Consider the following 21,384-nt stretch of genomic DNA (forward strand, 5'->3'; position numbering starts at 1 on the left):
CGCCCCGTTTGCTGAGGAGGAGGCCCCCGGCCGGGGCGTCGGGCGCGGGGCATAAAACGGGCCGGAGCCGGCGCCCGGGGCAGTAGAGCCGCGTACGGCCCGGGTCAGCGCCCGCCCGCCCGCGCTCCTCCCGGCCGCTCCTCCCGCCCCGCCCGGCCCGGCGCCGACTCTGCGGCCGCCCGACGAGCCCCTTGCGGCACTGCCCCGGCCCCGGCCCCGGCCCCCTCCCGCCGCACCGCCCCCGGCCCGGCCCTCCGCCCTCCGCACTCCCGCCTCCCTCCCTCCGCCCGCTCCCGCGCCCTCCTCCCTCCCGCCTCCCCAGCTGTCCCGTTCGCGTCATGCCGAGCCTCCCGGCCCCGCCGGCCCCGCTGCTGCTCTTCGGGCTGCTGCTGCTCGGCTCCTGGCCGGCCCGCGGCGCCGGCCCCGAGCCCCCCGCGCTGCCCATCCGTTCCGAGAAGGAGCCGCTGCCCGTTCGGGGAGCGGCAGGTAGGTGGGCGCCCCGGGGAGGCGCGGGCGGGGAGTCGGGCTCGGGGCGAGTCCGCGCCAGCCCGGAGGGGGCGCGGGGCGCAGGTGGCTCGGCGCGGCGGGCGGCCCGGAGGGTGGGCGGGGGCTGAAGGGCGCGGTGCCCGGGACCCGGGACCCGCGGGCAGTCCCCGGGGCGGCACACGGCGCGAGCTGGGCAGCGGCCTCCAGCCAAGCCCGTTCCCGCAGGTTGCTCCTTCGGCGGGAAGGTCTATGCCTTGGACGAGACGTGGCACCCGGACCTGGGGGAGCCCTTCGGGGTGATGCGCTGCGTGCTGTGCGCCTGCGAGGCGGTGAGTGCACCCCGCGGCCGGCCCGGGCCCTGGCGGGTGGGGAGCGCCGGGTCGCGCGGGCATCGGAGTGGATTCGGAGCTGCTGAGAAGGAGCCCAGTCGGCAGATGTTGGGGATATTTTTCTGGTGGAGGAAGGGGAATCAGCCCCTTCAAGTCTTAGGTGCTGTTACTGATCGCCCACTCTGTGTACGGCTCTGTGCCAACTCCGTTTCTTTCCTTGCTCATCTAACTCTCATGGCAGCCTTGCTAGATAGAGAGTATTATTATCCCCATTTTCCAGACAGGGACCTTGAGGCCCAGAGAGATGAAGTAGCTTGTCTAGGGTCACGCAGCTTGTAAGTGGCAGAGCTGGCTGACTCTGCGGGACATCCTTGCCTGGGGGGGTCTCATCAGTTGGCATCTTGCACTCACTTGGGTTTCCCGCTTTTTCCGGGAGCAGCCTCAGTGGGGTCGCCGTACCAGGGGCCCTGGCAGGGTCAGCTGCAAGAACATCAAACCAGAGTGCCCAACCCTGGCCTGTGGGCAGCCGCGGCAGCTGCCGGGACACTGCTGCCAGTCCTGCCCCCAGGGTAAGGCTTGCTCCGCCCTGCAGGGAGGGAGGCAGGGCCACGATACTAGGTCCCGGGCCACTTGGATGGGGCGTCGGACTGGCTCTTCCCATGGCCAGCTGAAGCCTGTGTTCTTACCCCACCTCCCCGCAGAGCGCAGCAGTTCGGAGCGGCAGCCGAGCGGCCTGTCCTTCGAGTATCCGCGGGACCCGGAGCATCGCAGTTATAGCGACCGCGGGGAGCCAGGCGCTGAGGAGCGGGCCCGTGGTGACGGCCACACGGGTAGGGGGCCGGCGAACAGCGGGGTTGTGGTTGCGGCTGGGCCACCAAAGCGGCGTTTGACAGTGCTCAGGCCATCTTCCTCCTGTCCCAGACTTCGTGGCGCTGCTGACAGGGCCGAGGTCGCAGGCGGTGGCACGAGCCCGAGTCTCGCTGCTGCGCTCTAGCCTCCGCTTCTCCATCTCCTACAGGCGGTGAGAAAGGGGAAGGAGCAAGGAGGGGTCAGCTGCCAGGCCGGGAGGGAAACTGGGAGAGCTGGGAGGGGCTGCTTTTGGCTCAGTCTGGCCTCACCCGACCTCTCATTCTCAGGCTGGACCGCCCTACCAGGGTCCGCTTCTCAGACTCCAATGGCAGTGTCCTGTTTGAGCACCCTGCAGCCCCCACCCAAGATGGCCTGGTGAGATGATGCCATTTATGAGCACTTGTTCAGTCTGGGCACTGTGCTGAGAGCATGCTCTGCATTGCCTCCTGTGGTCCTCACCACAGCCCAGTGGGAGGAAGGCGCTGACATTATGACGCCCATTTTACAGAAGGGGGAACTGAGGCTCAGTAGGATAATGTGATTTGTTCAAGGTCACACAGCTAGTAAGTGGTGCAGCCAGGACTGGAACCCAAGCATCTGGCTCCAGCATTCTTTCTTAAGCTTCCTAGGGCACCCTGGAGGTTCCTTTCCATGTTCCTTTTTCATCAGGCCTGCCTGGGCCTCCTAATTGGCCTAGCCTGCACAGTGTCTGAGCAGAGGGCCTTCTTGTCTCTCTGCTCCAGGTCTGTGGGGTGTGGCGGGCAGTGCCTCGGTTGTCTCTGCGGCTCCTTAGGGCAGAACAGCTGCATGTGGCACTTGTGACACTCACTCACCCTTCAGGGGAGGTCTGGGGGCCTCTCATCCGGCACCGGGCCCTGGCTGCAGGTAGGCAGCAAAGAGCCCCCCGGGCGTGAAGTTCTGAGTCTTCTCTATCCCCCAGGAAAGGGGAGGGGGGTGGTTTCTGACGGGCTCTCATCATCATCCCTTCCCCAGAGACCTTCAGTGCCATCCTGACTCTAGAAGGCCCCCCACAGCAGGGCATAGGGGGCATCACCCTGCTCACTCTCAGTGACACAGAGGACTCCTTGCATTTTTTGCTGCTCTTCCGAGGGCTGCTGGAACCCAGGAGTGGGGGTAAGTGGGATGGGGGCAAAACATGTGAGAAGGTTAGGGAGAGCACCTGTCTCAGAAAGGCCCACATGTGCGGCCTTGCAGGACTAACCCAGGTTCCCTTGAGGCTCCAGATTCTACACCAGGGGCAGCTACTGCGAGAACTTCAGGCCAATGTCTCAGCCCAGGTGAGTGGGGATCTGGCTCTTGCTGCCACCTGTCTTGGCCTCTTGCTGTTGCCCATCACACCCTGCTCTGTTCCCAGGAACCAGGCTTTGCTGAGGTGCTGCCCAACCTGACAGTCCAGGAGATGGACTGGCTGGTGCTGGGGGAGCTGCAGATGGCCCTGGAGAGGGCAGACAGGCCAGGGCTGCGCATCAGTGGACACATTGCTGCCAGGAAGAGCTGCGATGGTGAGGCGGGGTGGGGGGGGGCTGGTGCCCTGGGCATGCACAACTGAGAGGCACAGACACGTGCCAGGGAAGGGGCAAGAGTGGGTATGGGAGAGATCCTGAGGACTGGGGGTGCAAGCAGCCATGGAGTAAACCTAGCCTCACCTGTCTTGCCCCCCCGTAGTCCTGCAAAGTGTCCTTTGTGGGGCTGATGCCCTGATCCCAGTCCAGACGGGTGCTGCCGGCTCGGCCAGCCTCACGCTGCTAGGAAATGGCTCCCTGATCTATCAGGTAAGAGCCAGGGGCTGCAGAAGGTGGGGGAGGGGTGGGGTGGGCAGCAGGCCCCAGGCCTTTACTGCCTCTCCACTTTGCCCTCCTCCATCCCTGCCCATCAGGTGCAAGTGGTAGGGACAAGCAGTGAGGTGGTAGCCATGACACTGGAGACCAAGCCTCAGCGGAGGGATCAGCGCACTGTCCTGTGCCACATGGCTGGACTCCAGCCAGGAGGACACACGGTGAGGGCTCCAGGTGGAGCTGGATCCCAGGGTCCAATGCATGGGCTGTGGGAAGCCAGGTTGGATGAGCAGGGATGTTCATTATCATCCACTCACTCATGGGTTCTCCCACTCATTCATTTATTCATTTGACTTTTTTTCTTTCTTTTTTTTTTTTTTTTTTTGAGATGGAGTCTTGCTCTGTCGCCAGGCTGGAGTGCAGTGGTATGATCTCGGCTCACTGCAGCCTCTGCCTCCTGGGTTCAAGCGATTCTCCTGCCTCAGCCTCCTGAGTAGGTGGGACCACAGGGGCACACCACCACACCCAGCTAATTTCTGTATTTTTAGTAGAGACAGGGTTTCACCATGTTGGCCAGGATGGTCTCGATCTCTTGACCTCATGGTCCGCCCACCTCGGCCTCCCAAAGTGCTGGGATTACAGGCGTGAGCCACCATGCCTGGCCTGATTTGACATTTTTAGTGAGCCCCAGACTAGGGACTAGGGTACAAAGCAAATCAGATGTGGCCCCTGTGCTTAGCAAGCTCACAGTCAAATGGGAGCATTGGACCTGGAGAACAGTGCCACAGGCTGCATAGTAGTAAATGTAATGGCAATGGTTGCTACTTACAGGGCCTTTCCATGTGCTAAGTGCTGCATTGGTGGCCTTACATATTTTTTGGCTTTCACAGTATCCATTTTATAGATGAGGAAGTGAAGGCTTGGAGAAGTTAAGTTACTCTTCACGGTTGTTACATAGCTAGGAAGCGGCAGGGCAGGGCCTTGAAACTGGGCCTGCCAGGTCCTTATCCTGTGTTTCGGGTGTGTGGAAGTGTGTGTGGGTGGAGTTGGGGCACAAAATGGCCCAAGGCTTCAGAACCTTGGGCTCGTGTGAGAGCTGAGAAGGCCTATCCTCCCCTGCCCCCAGGCCGTGGGTATCTGCCCTGGGCTGGGTGCCCGAGGGGCTCATATGCTGCTGCAGAATGAGCTCTTCCTGAACGTGGGCACCAAGGACTTCCCAGACGGAGAGCTTCGGGGGCACGTGGCTGCCCTGCCCTACAGTGGTCATAGCGCCCGCCATGACAGTGAGTGTCCTTAGGGGTCTGTCTGCCCTTTGGTTTCCTAGAACATTTGAGGGCTGGTGGCAGACAGCCAGAGCCTGGTGTGTCTTTCTTTGTGCCTAAGCTCCTGTTGCCATCTGAAGGTGGGGACATATAGGGTGGCCCTGTTGGCAGACTCTTCCCGTTGCCGAGGTGCAAGGGTCTAAAACTTGCTGCTCTCCAGGCCCTGGACCTATGGACAGTGCCTTTCAGCTCCTGGAATGTGCGCTGGGGAGCTGGGGAATGCAGGGTTTGAGGGCTTGCCCTAGGCCACCTTCTCACCTGTCATCTCTCCTCTGTCTGGACCCAGCACTGCCCGTGCCCCTAGCAGGAGCCTTGGTGCTACCCCCTGTGAGGAGCCAAGCAGCAGGGCACGCCTGGCTCTCCCTGGATACCCACTGTCACCTGCACTATGAAGTGCTGCTGGCTGGGCTTGGTGGCTCAGAACAAGGCACTGTCACTGCCCACCTCCTGGGGCCTCCTGGCACGCCAGGGCCTCGGCGGCTGCTGAAGGGATTCTATGGCTCAGAGGTAAGGATGTGATGGTAGGCGGCAGCTTGGAACATTTCTGTTTTTTAGCTTGAAGGGCTGTGTGGGCCTGTGGTGGGGAAAGCAGAGAGCAGGCAGCCTGGTATAGAAGAGCTGGCATAAATAAAATAAATTAAACAGTGATTTGTAGGCCGGGTGTAGTGGCTCACACCTGTAATCCCAGCACTTTGGGAGGCCAGGCGGGTGGATCGCCTGAGGCAGGAAGCTCGAGACTAGCCTGACCAACATGGAGAAACCCCATCTCTACTAAAAATACAAAATTAGCCGGGTGTGGTGGCGGGTGCCTATAATCCCAGCTACTCTGGAGGCTGAGGCAGGAGAATCCCTTGAACCCGGGAGGCGGAGGTTGCAGTGAGCCGAGATCGTGCCATTGCACTCCAGCCTGGGCGACAAGATCAAAAATCCGTCTCAAAAAAAAAAAAAAAAAAAAAGAGCTGGCATGGGCTTGACTCGGCTTTTTATTATTCATTCTCCTTTCTATGTCTTTTTTTGGTGGGGGGTCTTGGATAGTATGTAATATCCTGGACCTCAGGGGGGTAGGTGGGATGGACTAAGCCCTTCAAGCGGGGTGAGTTCTTATGGACTTGGAGTCAGAGAGACCTGGCTTCCAAGCTCCACACTATTGCCAATGGGCTTTGCTACCATGAAGACTTTAGTTAACCTCCCTGGCTCTCAGTTTCTTCATCTGTAAAGAAGCCTACTGTGGGGACAGTAGGCTCAGCCCTAAAGTGTCTTATTCCTATCCATTGTCCTGTCTATGTGCAGGCCCAGGGTGTGGTGAAGGACCTGGAGCCGGAGCTGCTGCGGCACCTGGCAAAAGGCATGGCCTCCCTGCTGATCACCACCAAGGGTAGCCCCAGAGGGGAGCTCCGAGGGCAGGTAGGTGGGGAGTCTGGGCAGTGGGGTCAGTGGGGAGGGTGCAGAGTTGGAGGCGCACTGTGTGCCCTTGCACTAGTCACTTGCTGTCTCCGAGTCCTGGGGGTGGTCGTATCACACCCCCCGGCTGGTGGGGAGAATGAGCTACATGAGGAGGCTGGCAGCCCAGCACCCTATCCCTGGCAGCTGAGATGATTGTGGAGCGAATGGCATCCTCCTGGGCCACTGCAGCGCTCAGGGGGCCCAGGTGTCTCCCGCTGGCTGGCCAGCTGCTGCTGGTAAAGATGCGAGGGGGAGCCCCAGCGCAGCCTCAATTGGCCTCTCCTCCCAGGTGCACATCGCCAACCAATGTGAGGTGGGCGGACTGCGCCTGGAGACGGCCGGGGCTGAGGGGGTGCGGGCACCAGGGACTCCAGATACAGCCTCTGCTGCGCCGCCTGTGGTGCCTGGTCTCCCGGCCCTAGCACCCGCCAAACCTGGTGGTCCTGGACGGCCCCGAGACCCCAATACATGCTTCTTCGAGGGGCAGCAGCGCCCCCACGGGGCTCGCTGGGCGCCCAACTACGACCCTCTCTGCTCACTCTGCACCTGCCAGGTAGGAGGTCTTGGAAGGGCACACTGGGTCCTGGGATCTGGATCAAGGGGCCTGGCCATTCCCGTCAATGCCTCTGCTGCTCTCTGCAGAGACGAACGGTGATCTGTGACCCGGTGGTGTGCCCACCGCCCAGCTGCCCACACCCGGTGCAGGCTCCCGACCAGTGCTGCCCCGTTTGCCCTGGTGAGTTCTCTGCAGGGGAGTGGAGGGAGGAGTCGGCGCAGTGCGGACAGGTCCTCTGGGGAGGGAAGGAGGACGGTCACCCTTTGCTTTCACCATTTCTTTGGCTCCACAGAGAAACAAGATGTCAGAGACCTGCCAGGGCTGCTGAGGAGCCGGGACCCAGGAGAGGGTGAGCTGGAAGGGTGTGTTCAGGGTGGGAGGCCCCAGAGGAGCCATTAGGTTGAAGCAGGAGGGGGACAAGAAGGGAAGAGTATATAGGGGGTGGCCTGAGGGGCACAGATTCCAAGCGATGCCTGACAGGACTCATTAGTGTTACTGGCCCCCAAGTGGGCCCTTGGCTTAGGCTTATGTGGGGGTGGCCTGAGGCTCAAGCCTTGGTTGTGGGCCCAGCTGATGAGCTCATACTAATGGCTGCTGGGCCCTGTTCCCCACCAGGCTGCTATTTTGATGGTGACCGGAGCTGGCGGGCAGCGGGTACGCGGTGGCACCCCGTTGTGCCCCCCTTTGGCTTAATTAAGTGTGCTGTCTGCACCTGCAAGGTATGGCCACCCAATCTTCTCTGGTGCCATAACCCAGCGGGGTCTGCAGAGATGGGGAGGGGCTGCCAGGTGAGGAAGGCCCGTCCTTGGTGAGGAGGGCTCAAGGATCAAAACGATATGAGAAAAGGCCCTTGTGCTCTGAGAGTCTGCTTCCTGTGGGAAAAGGAACAGGGCTGACCTGGGTGTGGATTCTGGCTCTGCCAGCTAACTGGTGCCAATGACCCTAGGCACCTTCTGTCCCTGAGCCTCACTTTCCTCTCCTGTAAGCAGATATGATGGCACCTACCTTGCAGGGTTCCGATGAGGAGCTGAGTTTAGGTCTATAAAGCAAGTCTGGGCCTCTGAGTAAAAGGCCACAGAGAGACTGCATTTGAGGTGTGGAATAGGAGAGGGAGTGGGCAGGAGGCTTATGTGCCCCCTGCCTGACACTCCTTGTTCAATGGATCCCTACAGGGGGGCACTGGAGAGGTGCACTGTGAGAAGGTGCAGTGTCCCCGGCTGGCCTGTGCCCAGCCTGTCCGTGTCAACCCCACCGACTGCTGCAAACAGTGTCCAGGTGAGAGAGGTGGCTGGGCACTGAGGCCTCACCTTTGGGTTGAGGCAGGCTTTGTCCTGGGTGAGGGGAAGTTAATTGAGCATTATACTGAGCACTGCTCTGTGCCTAGCCTAGAGCCAGGACTCTAAATGCAGTGGAAAGAATGTGATATACTAGTGGGGTATGATGGGTTCTGGTTCCTGCTCCATCCATCCATCCATCCATCCATCCATCCATCCATCCATCCACCCATTGACGCATGCATCCATCCATCCATCTATCCACCCATACAACCATCCACCCATTGATGCATCCATCCACCCACCCCTTGATGCATCCATCCATCCATCCATCCATCCATCCATGCATCCATCTATCCATCCATCCATCCCTTCATCCATCCATTCATCTGCCCACCCACCCATCCAAATTTATCACCTACTAAGTGCCAGAAACTGCTAGGTGCTGGGTATTCAAAGAGAATACTCATAAAACTTTGTTGGTCTTCCTGGGCTGACCCTTTCTCTTTCCCTCTCAACAGTGGGGTCGGGGGCCCACCCCCAGCTGGGGGACCCCATGCAGGCTGATGGGCCCCGGGGCTGCCGTTTTGCTGGGCAGTGGTTCCCAGAGAGTCAGAGCTGGCACCCCTCAGTGCCCCCTTTTGGAGAGATGAGCTGTATCACCTGCCGATGTGGGGTAAGTGGGGAGCAGAGGCTTGTGTGAGGTGGGTACTGAGGGCCTGGTCTGGAGTAGGGAGACCTTCCCAGGGAGGTCCCTGAAGACGCTGAAGGCCACTGTGTCCCAGTGCCTCTGGGGGACACTCAGTGTCTGCTCTGTCTTGTACCAGGCAGGGGTGCCTCACTGTGAGCGGGATGACTGTTCACTGCCACTGTCCTGCGGCTCGGGGAAGGAGAGTCGATGCTGTTCCCGCTGCATGGCCCACCAGCGGCGTAAGTGAGGGAGTCCAGGGTGAGCAGCTGTGAGTGGAGGGCTGACCTGCCCGTGGGACTCCTGATCAGGGAAGGGAGCATTCACTGTGTACAGGAACAGTGCAGCCTGCCTCACAAGTGCCATTCCAATCCACCCTCACGGCAACCTGGTGGAATTGTTATTTATGACCTTTTCTTTACAAATGAGATTTCTGAAGCTCAGAGGAATTAAGCAACGAGATGAAGGTCACCCAGCTGTGTGCACTGACCTGTTTAGAAAATGCTGACCTTTCTGGGACCAAGGCAGGGATGCTTTGCCCTGCCTTCCATGCCTCTCTGTGCCTCTCCACTCCCTCTCCCCTCCTCCAGCATTCCCTCCCTTCTGTCTCCAGCAGCCCCAGAGACCAGAACTGATCCAGAGCTGGAGAAAGAAGCCGAAGGCTCTTAGGGAGCAGCCAGAGGGCCACATGACCAAGAGGATGGGGCCTGAGCTGGGGAAGGGGTGGCATCGAGGACCTTCTCGCATTCTCCTGTGGGAAGCCCAGTGCCTTTGCTCCTCTGTCCTGCCTCTACTCCCACCCCCACTACCTCTGGGAACCACAGCTCCACAAGGGGGAGAGGCAGCTGGGCCAGACCGAGGTCACAGCCACTCCAAATCCTGCCCTGCCACCCTCGGCCTCTGTCCTGGAAGCCCCACTCCTTTCCTTCTGTACATAATGTCACTGGCTTGTTGGGATTTTTAATTTATCCTCACTCAGCACCAAGGGCCCCCGACACTCCACTCCTGCTGCCCCTGAGCTGAGCAGAGTCATTATTGGAGAGTTTTGTATTTATTAAAACATTTCTTTTTCAGTCTTTGGGCATGAGGTTGGCTCTTTGCGGCCAGGAACCTGAGTGGGGCCTGGTGGAGAAGGGGCAGAGAGTAGGAGGTGAGAGAGAGGAGCTCTGACCCTTGGGGAGCTGAAAGAGACTCTGGAGAGGCAGAGGATAGCGTGGCAGTTGGCGGGCATGCCTGGGTTCCGCAGAGGGGCTGGCGATGGTCCTTGAGATGGTCTAGAGACTCAAGAATTTAGGGAAGTAGAAGCAGGATTTTGACTCAAGTTTAGTTTCCCACATCGCTGGCATGTTTGCTGACTTCATGTTTGAAGTTGCTCCAGAGAGAGAATCAAAGGTGTCACCAGTCCCTCTCTCCCTCCTTCCCTTCCCTTCCCTCCCCTCGCCTCCCCTCCCCTCCCCTTCCCTCGCCTCCTCTCCCCTCCCCTTCCCTCCCCTCCCCTCCCCTTCCGTCCCCTCCCCTTCCGTCCCCTCCCCTTCCCTTCCCTATCCCTTCCCTCTCCCTTCCCTTCCCTTCTCCTTCCTTCACAGCAATGGGGTCTTGTTATGTTGCCCAGGCTGGTCTTGAACTCCTGGCCTCAAGCGATCCTCCTGCCTTGGCCTCCCAAAGTGTTGGGATTACAGGCATGAGCCACCGCACCTAGCCCAGCCTCTACCTTCTTTGTCTAAAACGAGGCAAACACTTTCCTGTTTTTTTTCCTGGAAACTCGTATTCTGGACCAGTTCTGGGGCAAACTGGGGTCAGAGTGGATTGGAATCAGCTCTGGTCCAGCTTTTGGCTGCGCTTACCTTGAGACCAAATCATGTAGAGAATAAGACAAGACCCTCCTGCCCTGTTACCCTCTTCTCTCTCCCCTCCCTCATTCCTACCATCAAGACCCAGGCATTTTGACAAGCTCTAGGAAATGAGGGTATCAGAACAGAAATCTAACAAATGTATGTAGCTGCAGATCCATCTTTCATATAAACAATGTGGAGTCAAATGAATCTGGGATTTTGTGATCTGGTAGGGCAGGGGAAAGGGAAATCATAGCTTCTTTATAGAGTGTTAGGCATGCTGTGTGTGGTTAAGAAGTTATTGTCTTAGCCCATGGAAGCATCGAGTTCCAGTTCTGCTGTTAACTAGCTGAGTTATTTAACTTTCACGAACCCCTGTTTCCCTTTTATAAAACACATGATATCCCCCTCACAGGATTCAATCAGAACACGTGCATTACACAGCTCAGGGCCTGGCACGTATTTGCTGCAAAAGGCACTCTCCCTGAGGTGGGATTTGTGGGGCTGGTTTGGAATGAAGGCAGGGAGAACCGCAGGGAGGAGAGTGGCCATGGGCTTCAGTTGCGTTTGGCAGCTGATATCCTGCTGAATGCTTAGGGGAGAGGAGGGGCTGGACTGAGGATTCAGGGATGATGAGGATGGGGATAACCACTTGGGCCAGAGCCCTGGCTGTTAATAGGAGGATCGTGAGGGCCAGATAGGGATGAAAAAGCAGCAGTATTCAGCACGGGGTTGAGTGTGGGAGTGAGGCACCAGTTGTGGTATGATGGAGATTTGGCCCAGAAATGGTGCGCTGACAGTGTTGTCCTCTTTGGTGAGAAACTTTGGTGGGAAGAAGGGTTGGAAAGGGAAATTTTGATCCTTGGATTTAACCCGAGTTTGTTACTGATGCTCACAAGACTAGGGGAAGGATAAAGGCAGGTGGGTCACTCTAGGATGGCTCGGTGGGCTCCACAGAGCTGGAACCACAGGCACCAGGAGGGATTCAGAGCAGACCTCAGTGCACGTCAGCTGAGTGAACCAATGAGCAGGTGATGGGTCCAGGCAGAGCCCTGTCCTCTTTAGGCAAAAACCCTTGAAACACCTTTCCCATCCTAGCCTGTGTTCCAACCAAAGCTGGCCAGTCTCCAGGCCCTGCCTGAGCCCCAGGGAAGTGGTATGGTGACTCAGAAGGGCCAACCCTGTCCAGTGTGTGAGGAACTTCATTTCAGACTTGTTGGAAGCCCTGATGTTCAGAGACCTCAAGAACATCATTCATTTTTCTCATCCATTCAATGCCCATTCAATGCCCATCCATTCAATGCCCCGTCCATTCCCTTTCAGGCAACTGCACATCGGTCAGAGAGGCCTTTCCCTTTCCAAAAAACCAAACCAAACCAAAAACCCTACAACAACAGCAGTAAAATCCAAGCAGAGGCCCATTTTCCTGGGTTTAGTATTTCAGTGTCTCAAATCAGTTACCCATAGTATTTAAAATTTGATCTCTCACCCTGGGGTCAGTCAGGCCTTTCACATTGCAGAGGGTTTGACTCGACCACCGAGCTTCTCCAGCAGAAACAGACAGAAGGAAATACATACCTGCTTGGCTGAGGAAATGGGGTGGTTCTGATACAACATTTTTTGAAGAGAAAACTCCTTCATGTGCAGTAATCCACTTTGCCAATTTCTCCTTGTGCGACTACCTCTTAGGCATTCCCTAGTGACACTCTGCCCACTTTTAATATACCAAATCCAGATTGTGCTAAGGTAGGTGATGAACAGCGAACAGTTTGGAGCTATGGCATGGTGGTACTGCTGGCAGCTGTCAGTTCACTTTTGTCCATGTCACCAGAGCAGGGTCTGTGCAGTGACTTAAGAACAATAGTTTTCAGATCTTGGCCATGGATGTGTGAAATTGCCACAGGGCAGAGGGACAGATGGGGGTTCCAGGGACCTCCTGGGTGTGGGAGGGCTGAGGCAGGTGGATCACCTGAGGTCAGGAGTTCAAGACCAGCCTGCCAACATGATGAAACCACGTCTCTACTAAAAATACAAAAAAATCAGCCAGGTGTGATGGCGGGTTCCTGTAATCCCAGCTACTCGGGAGGCTGAGGCAGGAGAATCGCTGGAACCTGGGAGACAGAGGTTGCAGTGAGCCAAGATTGTTCCATTGCACTCCAGGCTGGGCAACAAGAGCAAAACTCTGTCTCAAAAAAAATAAAAATAAAAATAAATCAACTCCATCTTAAAACTAGCAGGTAGGCCGGGCATGGTGGCTCACGCCTGTAATCCCAGCACTTTGGGAGGCAGACACAGATGGAACACCTGAGGTCAGGAGTTCTAGACCAGCCTGGAGCCTGGCCAACACGGTGAAACCCCGTCTCTACTAAAAATACAAAAAATTAGCCAGGCGTGGTGGCAGGCGCCTATAATCCCAGCTACTTGGGAGGCTGAGGCAGGAGAATCACTTGAACCCAGGAGGCAGAGGTTGCAGTGAGCTGAGATCGCGCCATTGCACTCAAGCCTGGGCAACAAGAGCAAGACTCTGTCTCAAAACAAACAAGCAAGCAAACAAACAAAAAACCAACAAAACTAGCAGTTACGTTCCTTGCCAGTCATGACCCATGGTCATAAGATGTCTACAGCTCAGGAAGCAACTTCACAATGCCTGCAAAGACAAACACCTATGACAGCAGAATGTCCTGATGTCCCCATATCACATAACAATGTATGCTTTTATGATGGTTATAGTCAAGCTTTGATGTACTTACACACTAAAATGCCAAGGATGGTTTTCTTTAAATCAGCAACATAATAAATGTCATGCTGTCAGTCCCCACATGTAGACATAACTTAGCTTTTACATGGATAAGAAACCTATATAAGAAAACCTTAGGCCAGGTGTGGTGGCTCACCCCTGTAATCCCAGCACTTTGGGAGGCCGAAGCGGGTGGATCACTTGAAGTCAGTAGTTTGAGACCAGCCTGGCCGACATGGTGAAACCCCGTCTCTACTAAAAATACAAAAATTAGCCCGGCATGGTGGCACACGCCTATAATTCCAGCTACTCGGGAGGCTGAGGCAGGAGAATCACTTGAACTCGAGAGGCGGAGGTTGTAGTGAGCTGAGACTGCGGCCATTGCCCTCCAGCCTGGGCGACAACAGCGAAACTTCGTCAAAAAAAAGCAAAAAACAAAAAACAAAAAAAACCAAAACCCAAAACCTTAGAAGAGGCATTCCTCCTCTTGCTTTCTGAAGACACTCTAGGCTGAAACAGTAGCTTGCAATAAACCATCTCTTCTCACCGCACTCTGCGACTTGCCTTGAGTTCCTTTGTGTGCCAGACCCAATAACCCTCTCTTGTGGTCTGGATGAGGACCCTTTTTTTTGGCAACACTTCTGGCACAACAAAAGTGGCAGAAAGGAGAGGTCTCATCATGTAATAAAATTAAGGCAAAGAAAGATTTCTCTGGGCATGCTGAAAGAGACACAGTTTCACCTGTCAAATATTAGGTAGTCATATTTGATGTGTGACGAAAAAAGCCTGTGTGTATGGAATGCCTGCATAGAGGGTATTATGGAATGCTGGAAATACATTGTTAGGGATGACAAAAGGGGAGGACTTATTAGAGATTGTGGAATGACTGTGCTGCTCTGAGAATGGAGCTTACAACATTGCTTGGCTTTGATACGTTTTCATGTACAAAGGGAGCTGCCAGAATTATTTTTGCTCTTCATAAAAGTAAATCATTGTTAACAATTATGGTAATATACAAATATGTGAGAAGGAAAGAAAAATCCACCTGTTATTCCAACTCCTGGATAGCCAACCACTCGTAAAACAAATTACTGATGGCTGGGTGCAGTGGCTCACACCTGTAATCCTAGCACTTTGAAGGGCTGAGGCAGGTGGATCACCTGAGGTCAGGAGTTTGACACCAGCCTGGCCATCATGGTGAAACCCCATCTCTACTAAACATACAAAAATTAGCCGGGCATGGTGGTTTGCGCCTGTAATCCCAGCTACTTAGGAGGCTGGGATAGGAGAATCATTTGAACACTGGAGGCAGAAGTTGCAGTGAGCCGAGATCGCGCCATTGCAGCCTGGGGGACAGAGCAAGACTCCATCTCAAAAAAAAAAAAAAAAAATCACTCAGTATTTTTCTAAGTTTTAGTCAGTGAAAAGTTCATTACCCAGCTTTGGCCCCGCTCCCACTCCCACGCCAGGTTCTACCCCTACAGTGCCTTCTGCAGCGCCTTGATCCTCACCTGTGAAGTGGCTGTGATGTCCCAGCATAGGGTATTTGTGCGATAGCTTCAGGAGCAGGAGTGCACTTCTTTCTGCACAAATAAGGAAAGCTATGGAGTGCATTTAAGGGAAATCTGACCTTTTGCGTTGAAAATGGCCAGGGAGGTAGAAAAACAAAAAGTTTGAAAAGAATCTTCCCTAGCTTAGAGAATCAGGCAAATTTTCTGCAAATTGGCTAGAGCTCTCCCAGGGGAATCCATGCTTCTCAGCTGATGGGTGTTGAGCAGGCCTGGAGGGTGTCCTCTCCTCACGTGAGCAGCAGAGATTGGCCAGGGCCCCAGCCATTTCTCGGGAGGAGTCATTCACAGTTTTTTCTTTTTTTTTTTTTTTTTTTGAGACAGAGTCTCGCTCTGTCGCCCAGGCCGGAGCGCAGTGGCACAGTCTCGGCTCACTGCAAGCTCCACCTCCCAGGTTCACACCATTCTCCTGCCTCAGCCTCTCCGAGTAGCTGGGACTACAGGCACCCGCCACCACGCCCGGCTAATTTTTTTTTTGTATTTTTAGTAGAGACGGGGTTTCACCGTGGTCTCGATCTCCTGACCTCGTGATCCGCCCGCCTCGGCCTCCCAAAGTGCCGGGATTACAAGCGTGAGCCACCGCGCCCGGCCATTCACAGTTTTTTCTTGTCCACCTACCTTGGCTGGGCTGGTTCAGCCTCTTTTGGAGCCTCCGTTTTTGAAGTTCGTCATGCTCCACTGAGGTGCCAGGCCTACTGTGGAGACAGAGACTCCTCACTCTCTCATTTGTGCAGTGGGACAAGCAGGGGGCACAGATAGAGGCAGCCGATGCCAGTGCAAGGGTTGCTGCCTGACAGGCATCGAACTGGATACTTCTCCATGCAGGGGCAGAAGGGCTGCTGTCGAGATCCTGGGAAGACAACTCGGTCAAGCACATGTGCTTCCAGCCCAGCAGCTGGTGGGTCTCATGAGCCCGACTGGCAAAGAGGCCTGTGAGACTGGAGCAGGTGGCCATGGCTGGACCTTCCACACTTACGGTAAGAACACCCTGGAGATCACAGGCAAGGCTGGCTTGTGCTGCCGGTCTTCCTGGTGGCCCGGCAGCTTTTAACATGGTGGCCTGGGTCCGTGACCAGCCCCCACTCTGAGGGAAGGTGGGGAAGAGGGAGGGAAGCCAGGGACATTCTCCCCAACACTAATATAAAAAAAGGAAAGGACTTGTCCTTTAGGGAGAAAAAAAAGAATGGAAAAAAAAAACCAAAACCAAGAATTTGTCCTTTAAAACTCAAACCTTTTGTGGTCTTTTCTGCCTTCTGTAGGGGTAGAAGTGGAGACATATTCTTTCTTTTTTTTTTTTTTTTTTTTTGAGACAGAGTTTCACTCTTGTTGCCCAGGCTGGAGTGCAATGTTACCAATTTCTTACATATAAGAAAAAAACCTTTTAAGAACGGGGATGTCTAAGATCCAAGTTTAAGTTGTTTGCATTGTTGTGATATAAACCAGTGTTTTTCTTTTTTCTTTGTATTATTTTTATTTTTGAAATGGAGATGAGGAGTCTCACTATGTTGCCCAGGCTGGTCTTGAATTCTTAGCCTCAAGTGATCCTCCTACCTCAGCCTCCTAAAAATGCTGGGATTTCAGGCGTGAGCCACTGCACATGGCCTAGACCAGTGCTTTTCAAGCATTCATACGCATGTGAATCATCTGGGAGTCTTGTTGAAATGCAGATGCTGATCGGAAGGTCTGGGGTGAGGCCTGGGATGCTGCCTTGCCGACAAGCTGCCAGATAATGCTGCTGCTGTTGGTGCAGGAACACAGTACGAGTAACAAGGCTGTGGACAGCCCATCACCTGACATTTTTAGCAAAATCTGCCATACTACAAAGCTTCATGTAAGTGTATTCAGTCAACTAATATTTATTGAGCATCTTCTTTTGTCAGGTACTGTCTTTTTTTTTTTTTGAGACGAGTTTCGCTCGTTTCCCAGGCTGGGGTGCGGTGGCGCAATCTCAGCTCACCGCGACCTCCGCCTCCCGGGTACAAGTGATTCTCCTGCCTCAGCCTCCTAAGTAGCTGGGATTACAGGCAATGCGCCACAATGCCCGGCTAATTTTGTATTTTTAGTAGAGATGGGGTTTCTCCATGTTGGTCAGGCTGGTCTTGAACTCCCGACCTCAGGTGATCCAACCGCCTCGGCCTCCCAAAGTGTTGGGATTACAAGCGTTAGCCACTGCGCCCGGCCTGTCAGGTACTGTCTTAAGTGCTGGGGGTTTGGTAGTGGATTAAACCAACAAAAAGCCCCGCCCATGTGGAGTTTATAGTCTAGTGGGGGAAGATAGTCAATAAATATAAAAAAACAAGTCAGTTATATAGTGTGCCAGAAGAAGATAGTGCTATGGAAAAAATAGAGCAGAAGGAGAACTGGGAATTCCAGAGGGAGAGGATCTGATTGCAATTTTATTTTATTTGTATTTTGTTTGTTTTATTTTTGTTTTTTAAAATTCTCTTTTCAGTCGGGCTTGGTGGCTCATGCCTGTAATCCCAGCACTTTGGGAGGCCAAGGCAGGCGGATCACTTGAGGTCAGGAGTTCGAGACCAGCCTGGCCAACATGGTGAAACCCCATCTGTACTAAAAATACAAAAATTAGCAGGGTATGGTGGTGCACGCCTGTAATCCCAGCTGCTTAAGAGGGTGAGGCAGGAGAATTGCTTGAACCCGGGAGGTGGAGGTTGCAGTGAGCAGAGATCACACCACTGAACTCCAGCCTGAGTGACAGAGTGAGACTCCGTCTCAAAAAATATATATATATATTTTATTTATTTATTTATTTATTTATTTATTTATTTATTTATTTATTTTTGTCTTTGTTTTTTTCTGGTTGCAATTCTGAAAGGGGTAGTCAGAGACTGCCCCAGTGACGTGACATGGAAATAAAGCCATGGGGATATATAATACTTTTTAAAAATTCATGAACGTGACTAAGTTCCTTGTCAGGAGAAATGAAGGGAAGAGACCTGCCATAATGGTGAGATTCACGTGAAATCAATAGGTTGGTAAATATTACAGTAGGAGAGGACCCTGAGAAAATGAGTCCCTTGGGATATTGGGGTGAGAACTGGATCTCTACAAAAATAGGGGATAATGTCTTGATTCAATTATATTTAAATCTCAAAGGACATAGTGTTTCATCTAACATTTAAATGATATGCTATGTGAAGACGAAATATGACCAGAGTGAGCGTTAAAGCAATAGCTACTACCTGGTACAATGAGGTCACATCCATTCATGGGTCAGTTATGCTTGCACAAGTTTGCTTACAAGATGCAACCCACCCAGGCATTTGCCAGTCTGGAAAAGGGGAAGAAGGAAGGGGGATCTACTCAGGGCTAGGAAGGGACCCTATCCTAAAATCTCCACTCAAGAAGAGTTGCAATTTAAGCACATATCTTGTGGTCGGAAATGTGAGAGGCCAAAATGCCACATGAAGCATAAATTGGTTTCCAGGTTGGCAGACAAGGGAGGCTGGAATGTGAAAATCTCACTGAATGCCACCTAAAGAAGCACTAGGCCAGAAAACACAAAGAAGCTCCTGGAAGCTCTGAGGCAAGGGGTGAATGTGAAAGAAGGGGAACAGCTGGGCACGGTGGCTCATGCCTGCAATCCCAGCACTTTGGGAGGGTGAAGCAGGTGGATCACGAGGTCAGGAGTTCAAGACCAACCTGGCCAATATGGTGAAACCCTGTCTCTACTAAAAATACAAAAATTAGCCAGGCATGGTGGCATGCACCTGTAGTCCCAGCTACTAGGGAGGCTGAGGCACAAGAATTGCTTGAACCTGGGAGGCAGAGGTTGCAGTGAGCCGAGATCACGCCACTGCACTCCAGCCTGGGCAACAGAGCAAGACTCCATCTCAAAAAAAAAAAAAAGAAGGGGAACAAAGGAAAAGTGGTGGTGAGGGGAGATACCCAGTGGACCATCTTGGAAGGGGAGGCTTCAGATACCGGAGGACAAAAGATGCCTCATTCTCCCTCAGTAGCTCCAGCAGCTGGAACCAGCCCAGCCTGTTTTTCCTCCCAAGAGAGTAGGGGCTCACCTGGGGAGAGGCCCAGCACCCTTCCTTCTGACACCCCCCCACCCAGGTCCGAGGACATCTAAACCAGATTTATAATACTTTCAGGACCCCACCACCCATCCCTTTGGCAAAAACATCACTGTACCTGCTGGCTGATGCCTGAAATTCCTTCAGTAGAAGTTTTTTCTTCTCAAACTAGAAGATGAGAGTTTTAAAATGCCAATGACTGGTTAAGATATTAGGTCATCTGTTTAAGTATAATCTATCAGTCAACAAATGTGAATGATTATTGTCAGATCCCATTTCTTTTTTTTTTCTTTTTTTTGAGACAGAGTCTGGCTCTGTCACCTAGGCTGGAGTGCGGTGGCACGATCTTGGCTCACTGCTACCCCGGCCTCCCGGGTTCAAGCAATTCTCCTGCCTCTGCCTCCCGAGTAGCTGAGATTACAGGTGCGTGCCACCACGCCCAGCTAATTTTTGTATTTTTTAAGCAGAGACAGGGTTTTGCCATGTTGGCCAGGCTGGTCTCGAACTCCTGACCTCAGGTGATCCGCCCGCCTTAGCCTCCCAAAGTGCTGGGATCACAGGCGTGAGCCACCGTGCCTGGCCCCCATTGCTTTTTTTTTTTTTTTTGGAGACGGAGTCTCACTCCGTCACCCAGGCTGGAGTGCAGTGGCGTGATCTTGGCTCACTGCAACCTCTGCCTCTGGGGTTCAAGCAATTCTGCCTCAGCCTCCCAAGTAGCTGGGACTACAGGCACCTGCCGTCATGCCTGGCTAATTTTCTCTATTTTAGTAGAGATGAAGTTTCACCGTCTTGCCCAGGCTGGTCTCAAACTCCTGAGCTCAGGCAATCCACCCGCCTTGGCCTCCCAAAGTGCTAGGATTACAGGCATGAGCCACCGTGCCGGGGCGGGGCGCGGGGGGGTAGGGGGAGGGCATTGGTTTTTGATAAGAGGGAGGGTTAGAGAAAGGGATGGATAACTGAAGGGTGAGGAGGTAGGGGCATGGGGACTTCACAGCCAGCAGGAACATTTACAGCGGCTGGGCTGTTTACCTTCAACAGCTCCACAGAGGAAGAGTCACTGTGTGGGGAGGAATTTCTGTCCTGCACATCTGTGTGCTCACCCAGCTTAGTGGGAACTCTGCCACTCAGACATATGATTCACATCAACTGTGTTTTTCATGAGTTTTAGAGACTTTTTTTTTTTTTTAAAGCAAGGCTGACATCATTATGAAGGAACTTTTTTTTCTCATAGGTTCCAGCCGAGGTACCACTGGAAATGGCACCAGGGAAGACCTTCAAAAGAAGGTTTTTTTTTTTTTTTTTCCCCTCCCCTCCTCCACAAATAGGTGGTAAGGAGACTTCCTGACATAGCTAAAATAAAAAATTATAGCGCTTTATTTTTGACTGATTATAGATGTAACAATTCTCCATTGGAAAAGTTTCAGAAAATAGAAAAGTATAAACTGAAGACAATTTAATTATTTAATAAAATGAGAAGTGCAATTCAGAATGAGCTTCATTTACCTTTGATTTTTTCCCTAGCTTTTTATCCTGAACCTTATGATGCCATGATTTATTTCAAAATTTCAGGTGGTAGTTTTAGTGAATCATACTTTTTAATTATAAAAATGTTTCCTTGAAGTAAAAAAATTTGGTTAAAAAAATCAAACAAAAAAACTAGGAAAAATTCTTTGTGGAGAATACAGAGTTTTTTTTTGGAGTTTTTCTTCTTTCTGTGTGTTTTGTTGAGTTTGCCTTGTGTTTATAGTTTTATATCTCTTTTCCTTGCTTGGCTCTATTACAGCACATATAAGTTTTGCCATAGATAGTCAGAATTTTAAGAGAAATGGTGCTAGGCCAGGCACAGTGGCTCAGTCCTATAATCCCAGCACTTTGGGAGGCTGAGGTGGGCAGATCACTTGAGGTCAGGAGTTCGAGACCAGCCTGGCCAACATGGCGAGACCCCCATCTCTACTGAAAATACAAAAATTAGTGGGGTGTGGTGGCGGGTGCCTGTAATCTCAGCTACTTGGGAGGTTGAGGCAGGAGAATAGCTTGAAACTGGGAGGCAGAGGTTGCAGTGAGCTGAGATGGCACCACTGCACTCTGGGGTGACAGGGCGAGACTCCTTCTCAAAAAAAAAAGAGAGAAAAAGAAAAAAAGAAAACAGAAATGATGCCAGGTGGCTGTTCTCTTTGCACATCTGGATGAAGACCCAGAGGCTGGGGTGACACTAAAACCCCACAGCCTGAGCCCCATCCAGCTGATGGCAAAGCAGATACTTCACGACTGCGCCTTGGTGAGAAGTGAGTTTGGACACCCCAAATGAACTGCAGCTGGGAGCAGCTCCCAGCTCCAGCTCCCTGTTCATTTTCCAAGAGGTGGCAACAGCCAGAAGGAGTCTTAGATGCGACTCCCAGGGAGGAGGGGTCGCCCCTGAGGATCAGTCCAAAGTTGCTACAAGGCTGGACGTCCTCTCCACGTA

At 53.4% G+C, this 21,384-nt stretch overlaps 1 protein-coding gene across 8 annotated transcripts; it reads left to right on the forward strand.

Annotated features, from left to right (window-relative positions):
* Positions 1-78: 78 nt before the first annotated feature.
* CHRD (chordin) lies at positions 79-18,408 on the forward strand. Of its 8 annotated transcripts, XR_004251155.2 has the most exons (24): positions 248-486; positions 712-815; positions 1,255-1,384; positions 1,517-1,645; positions 1,737-1,836; positions 1,952-2,039; positions 2,408-2,549; positions 2,658-2,798; positions 2,880-2,962; positions 3,040-3,187; positions 3,351-3,457; positions 3,562-3,681; positions 4,587-4,743; positions 5,069-5,289; positions 6,073-6,186; positions 6,515-6,778; positions 6,868-6,961; positions 7,074-7,130; positions 7,397-7,500; positions 7,954-8,056; positions 8,577-8,731; positions 8,883-8,985; positions 15,706-15,857; positions 18,326-18,408. XR_004251155.2 is itself a non-coding variant. In XM_032171806.2 (23 exons), the coding sequence occupies exons 1-23, from the start codon at positions 339-341 to the stop codon at positions 9,410-9,412; spliced, it is 2,868 nt and encodes a 955-aa protein (XP_032027697.1). In that variant the 5' UTR covers positions 79-338; the 3' UTR covers positions 9,413-9,819. The 8 variants fall into 8 exon arrangements, 4 of the variants coding, with proteins under 4 accessions (XP_032027697.1, XP_032027698.1, XP_032027695.1 ...); XM_032171806.2 differs by lacking the exons at positions 15,706-15,857; positions 18,326-18,408 and adding an exon at positions 9,357-9,819 and having other exon boundaries at positions 79-486; XM_032171807.2 differs by lacking the exons at positions 15,706-15,857; positions 18,326-18,408 and adding an exon at positions 9,360-9,819 and having other exon boundaries at positions 79-486.
* The last annotated feature ends 2,976 nt before the right edge of the window (positions 18,409-21,384 follow it).

Source organism: Hylobates moloch, unplaced genomic scaffold (genome assembly GCF_009828535.3).
Source record: "Hylobates moloch isolate HMO894 unplaced genomic scaffold, HMol_V3 SCAFFOLD_13, whole genome shotgun sequence".
Lineage (NCBI taxonomy): Eukaryota > Metazoa > Chordata > Mammalia > Primates > Hylobatidae > Hylobates > Hylobates moloch.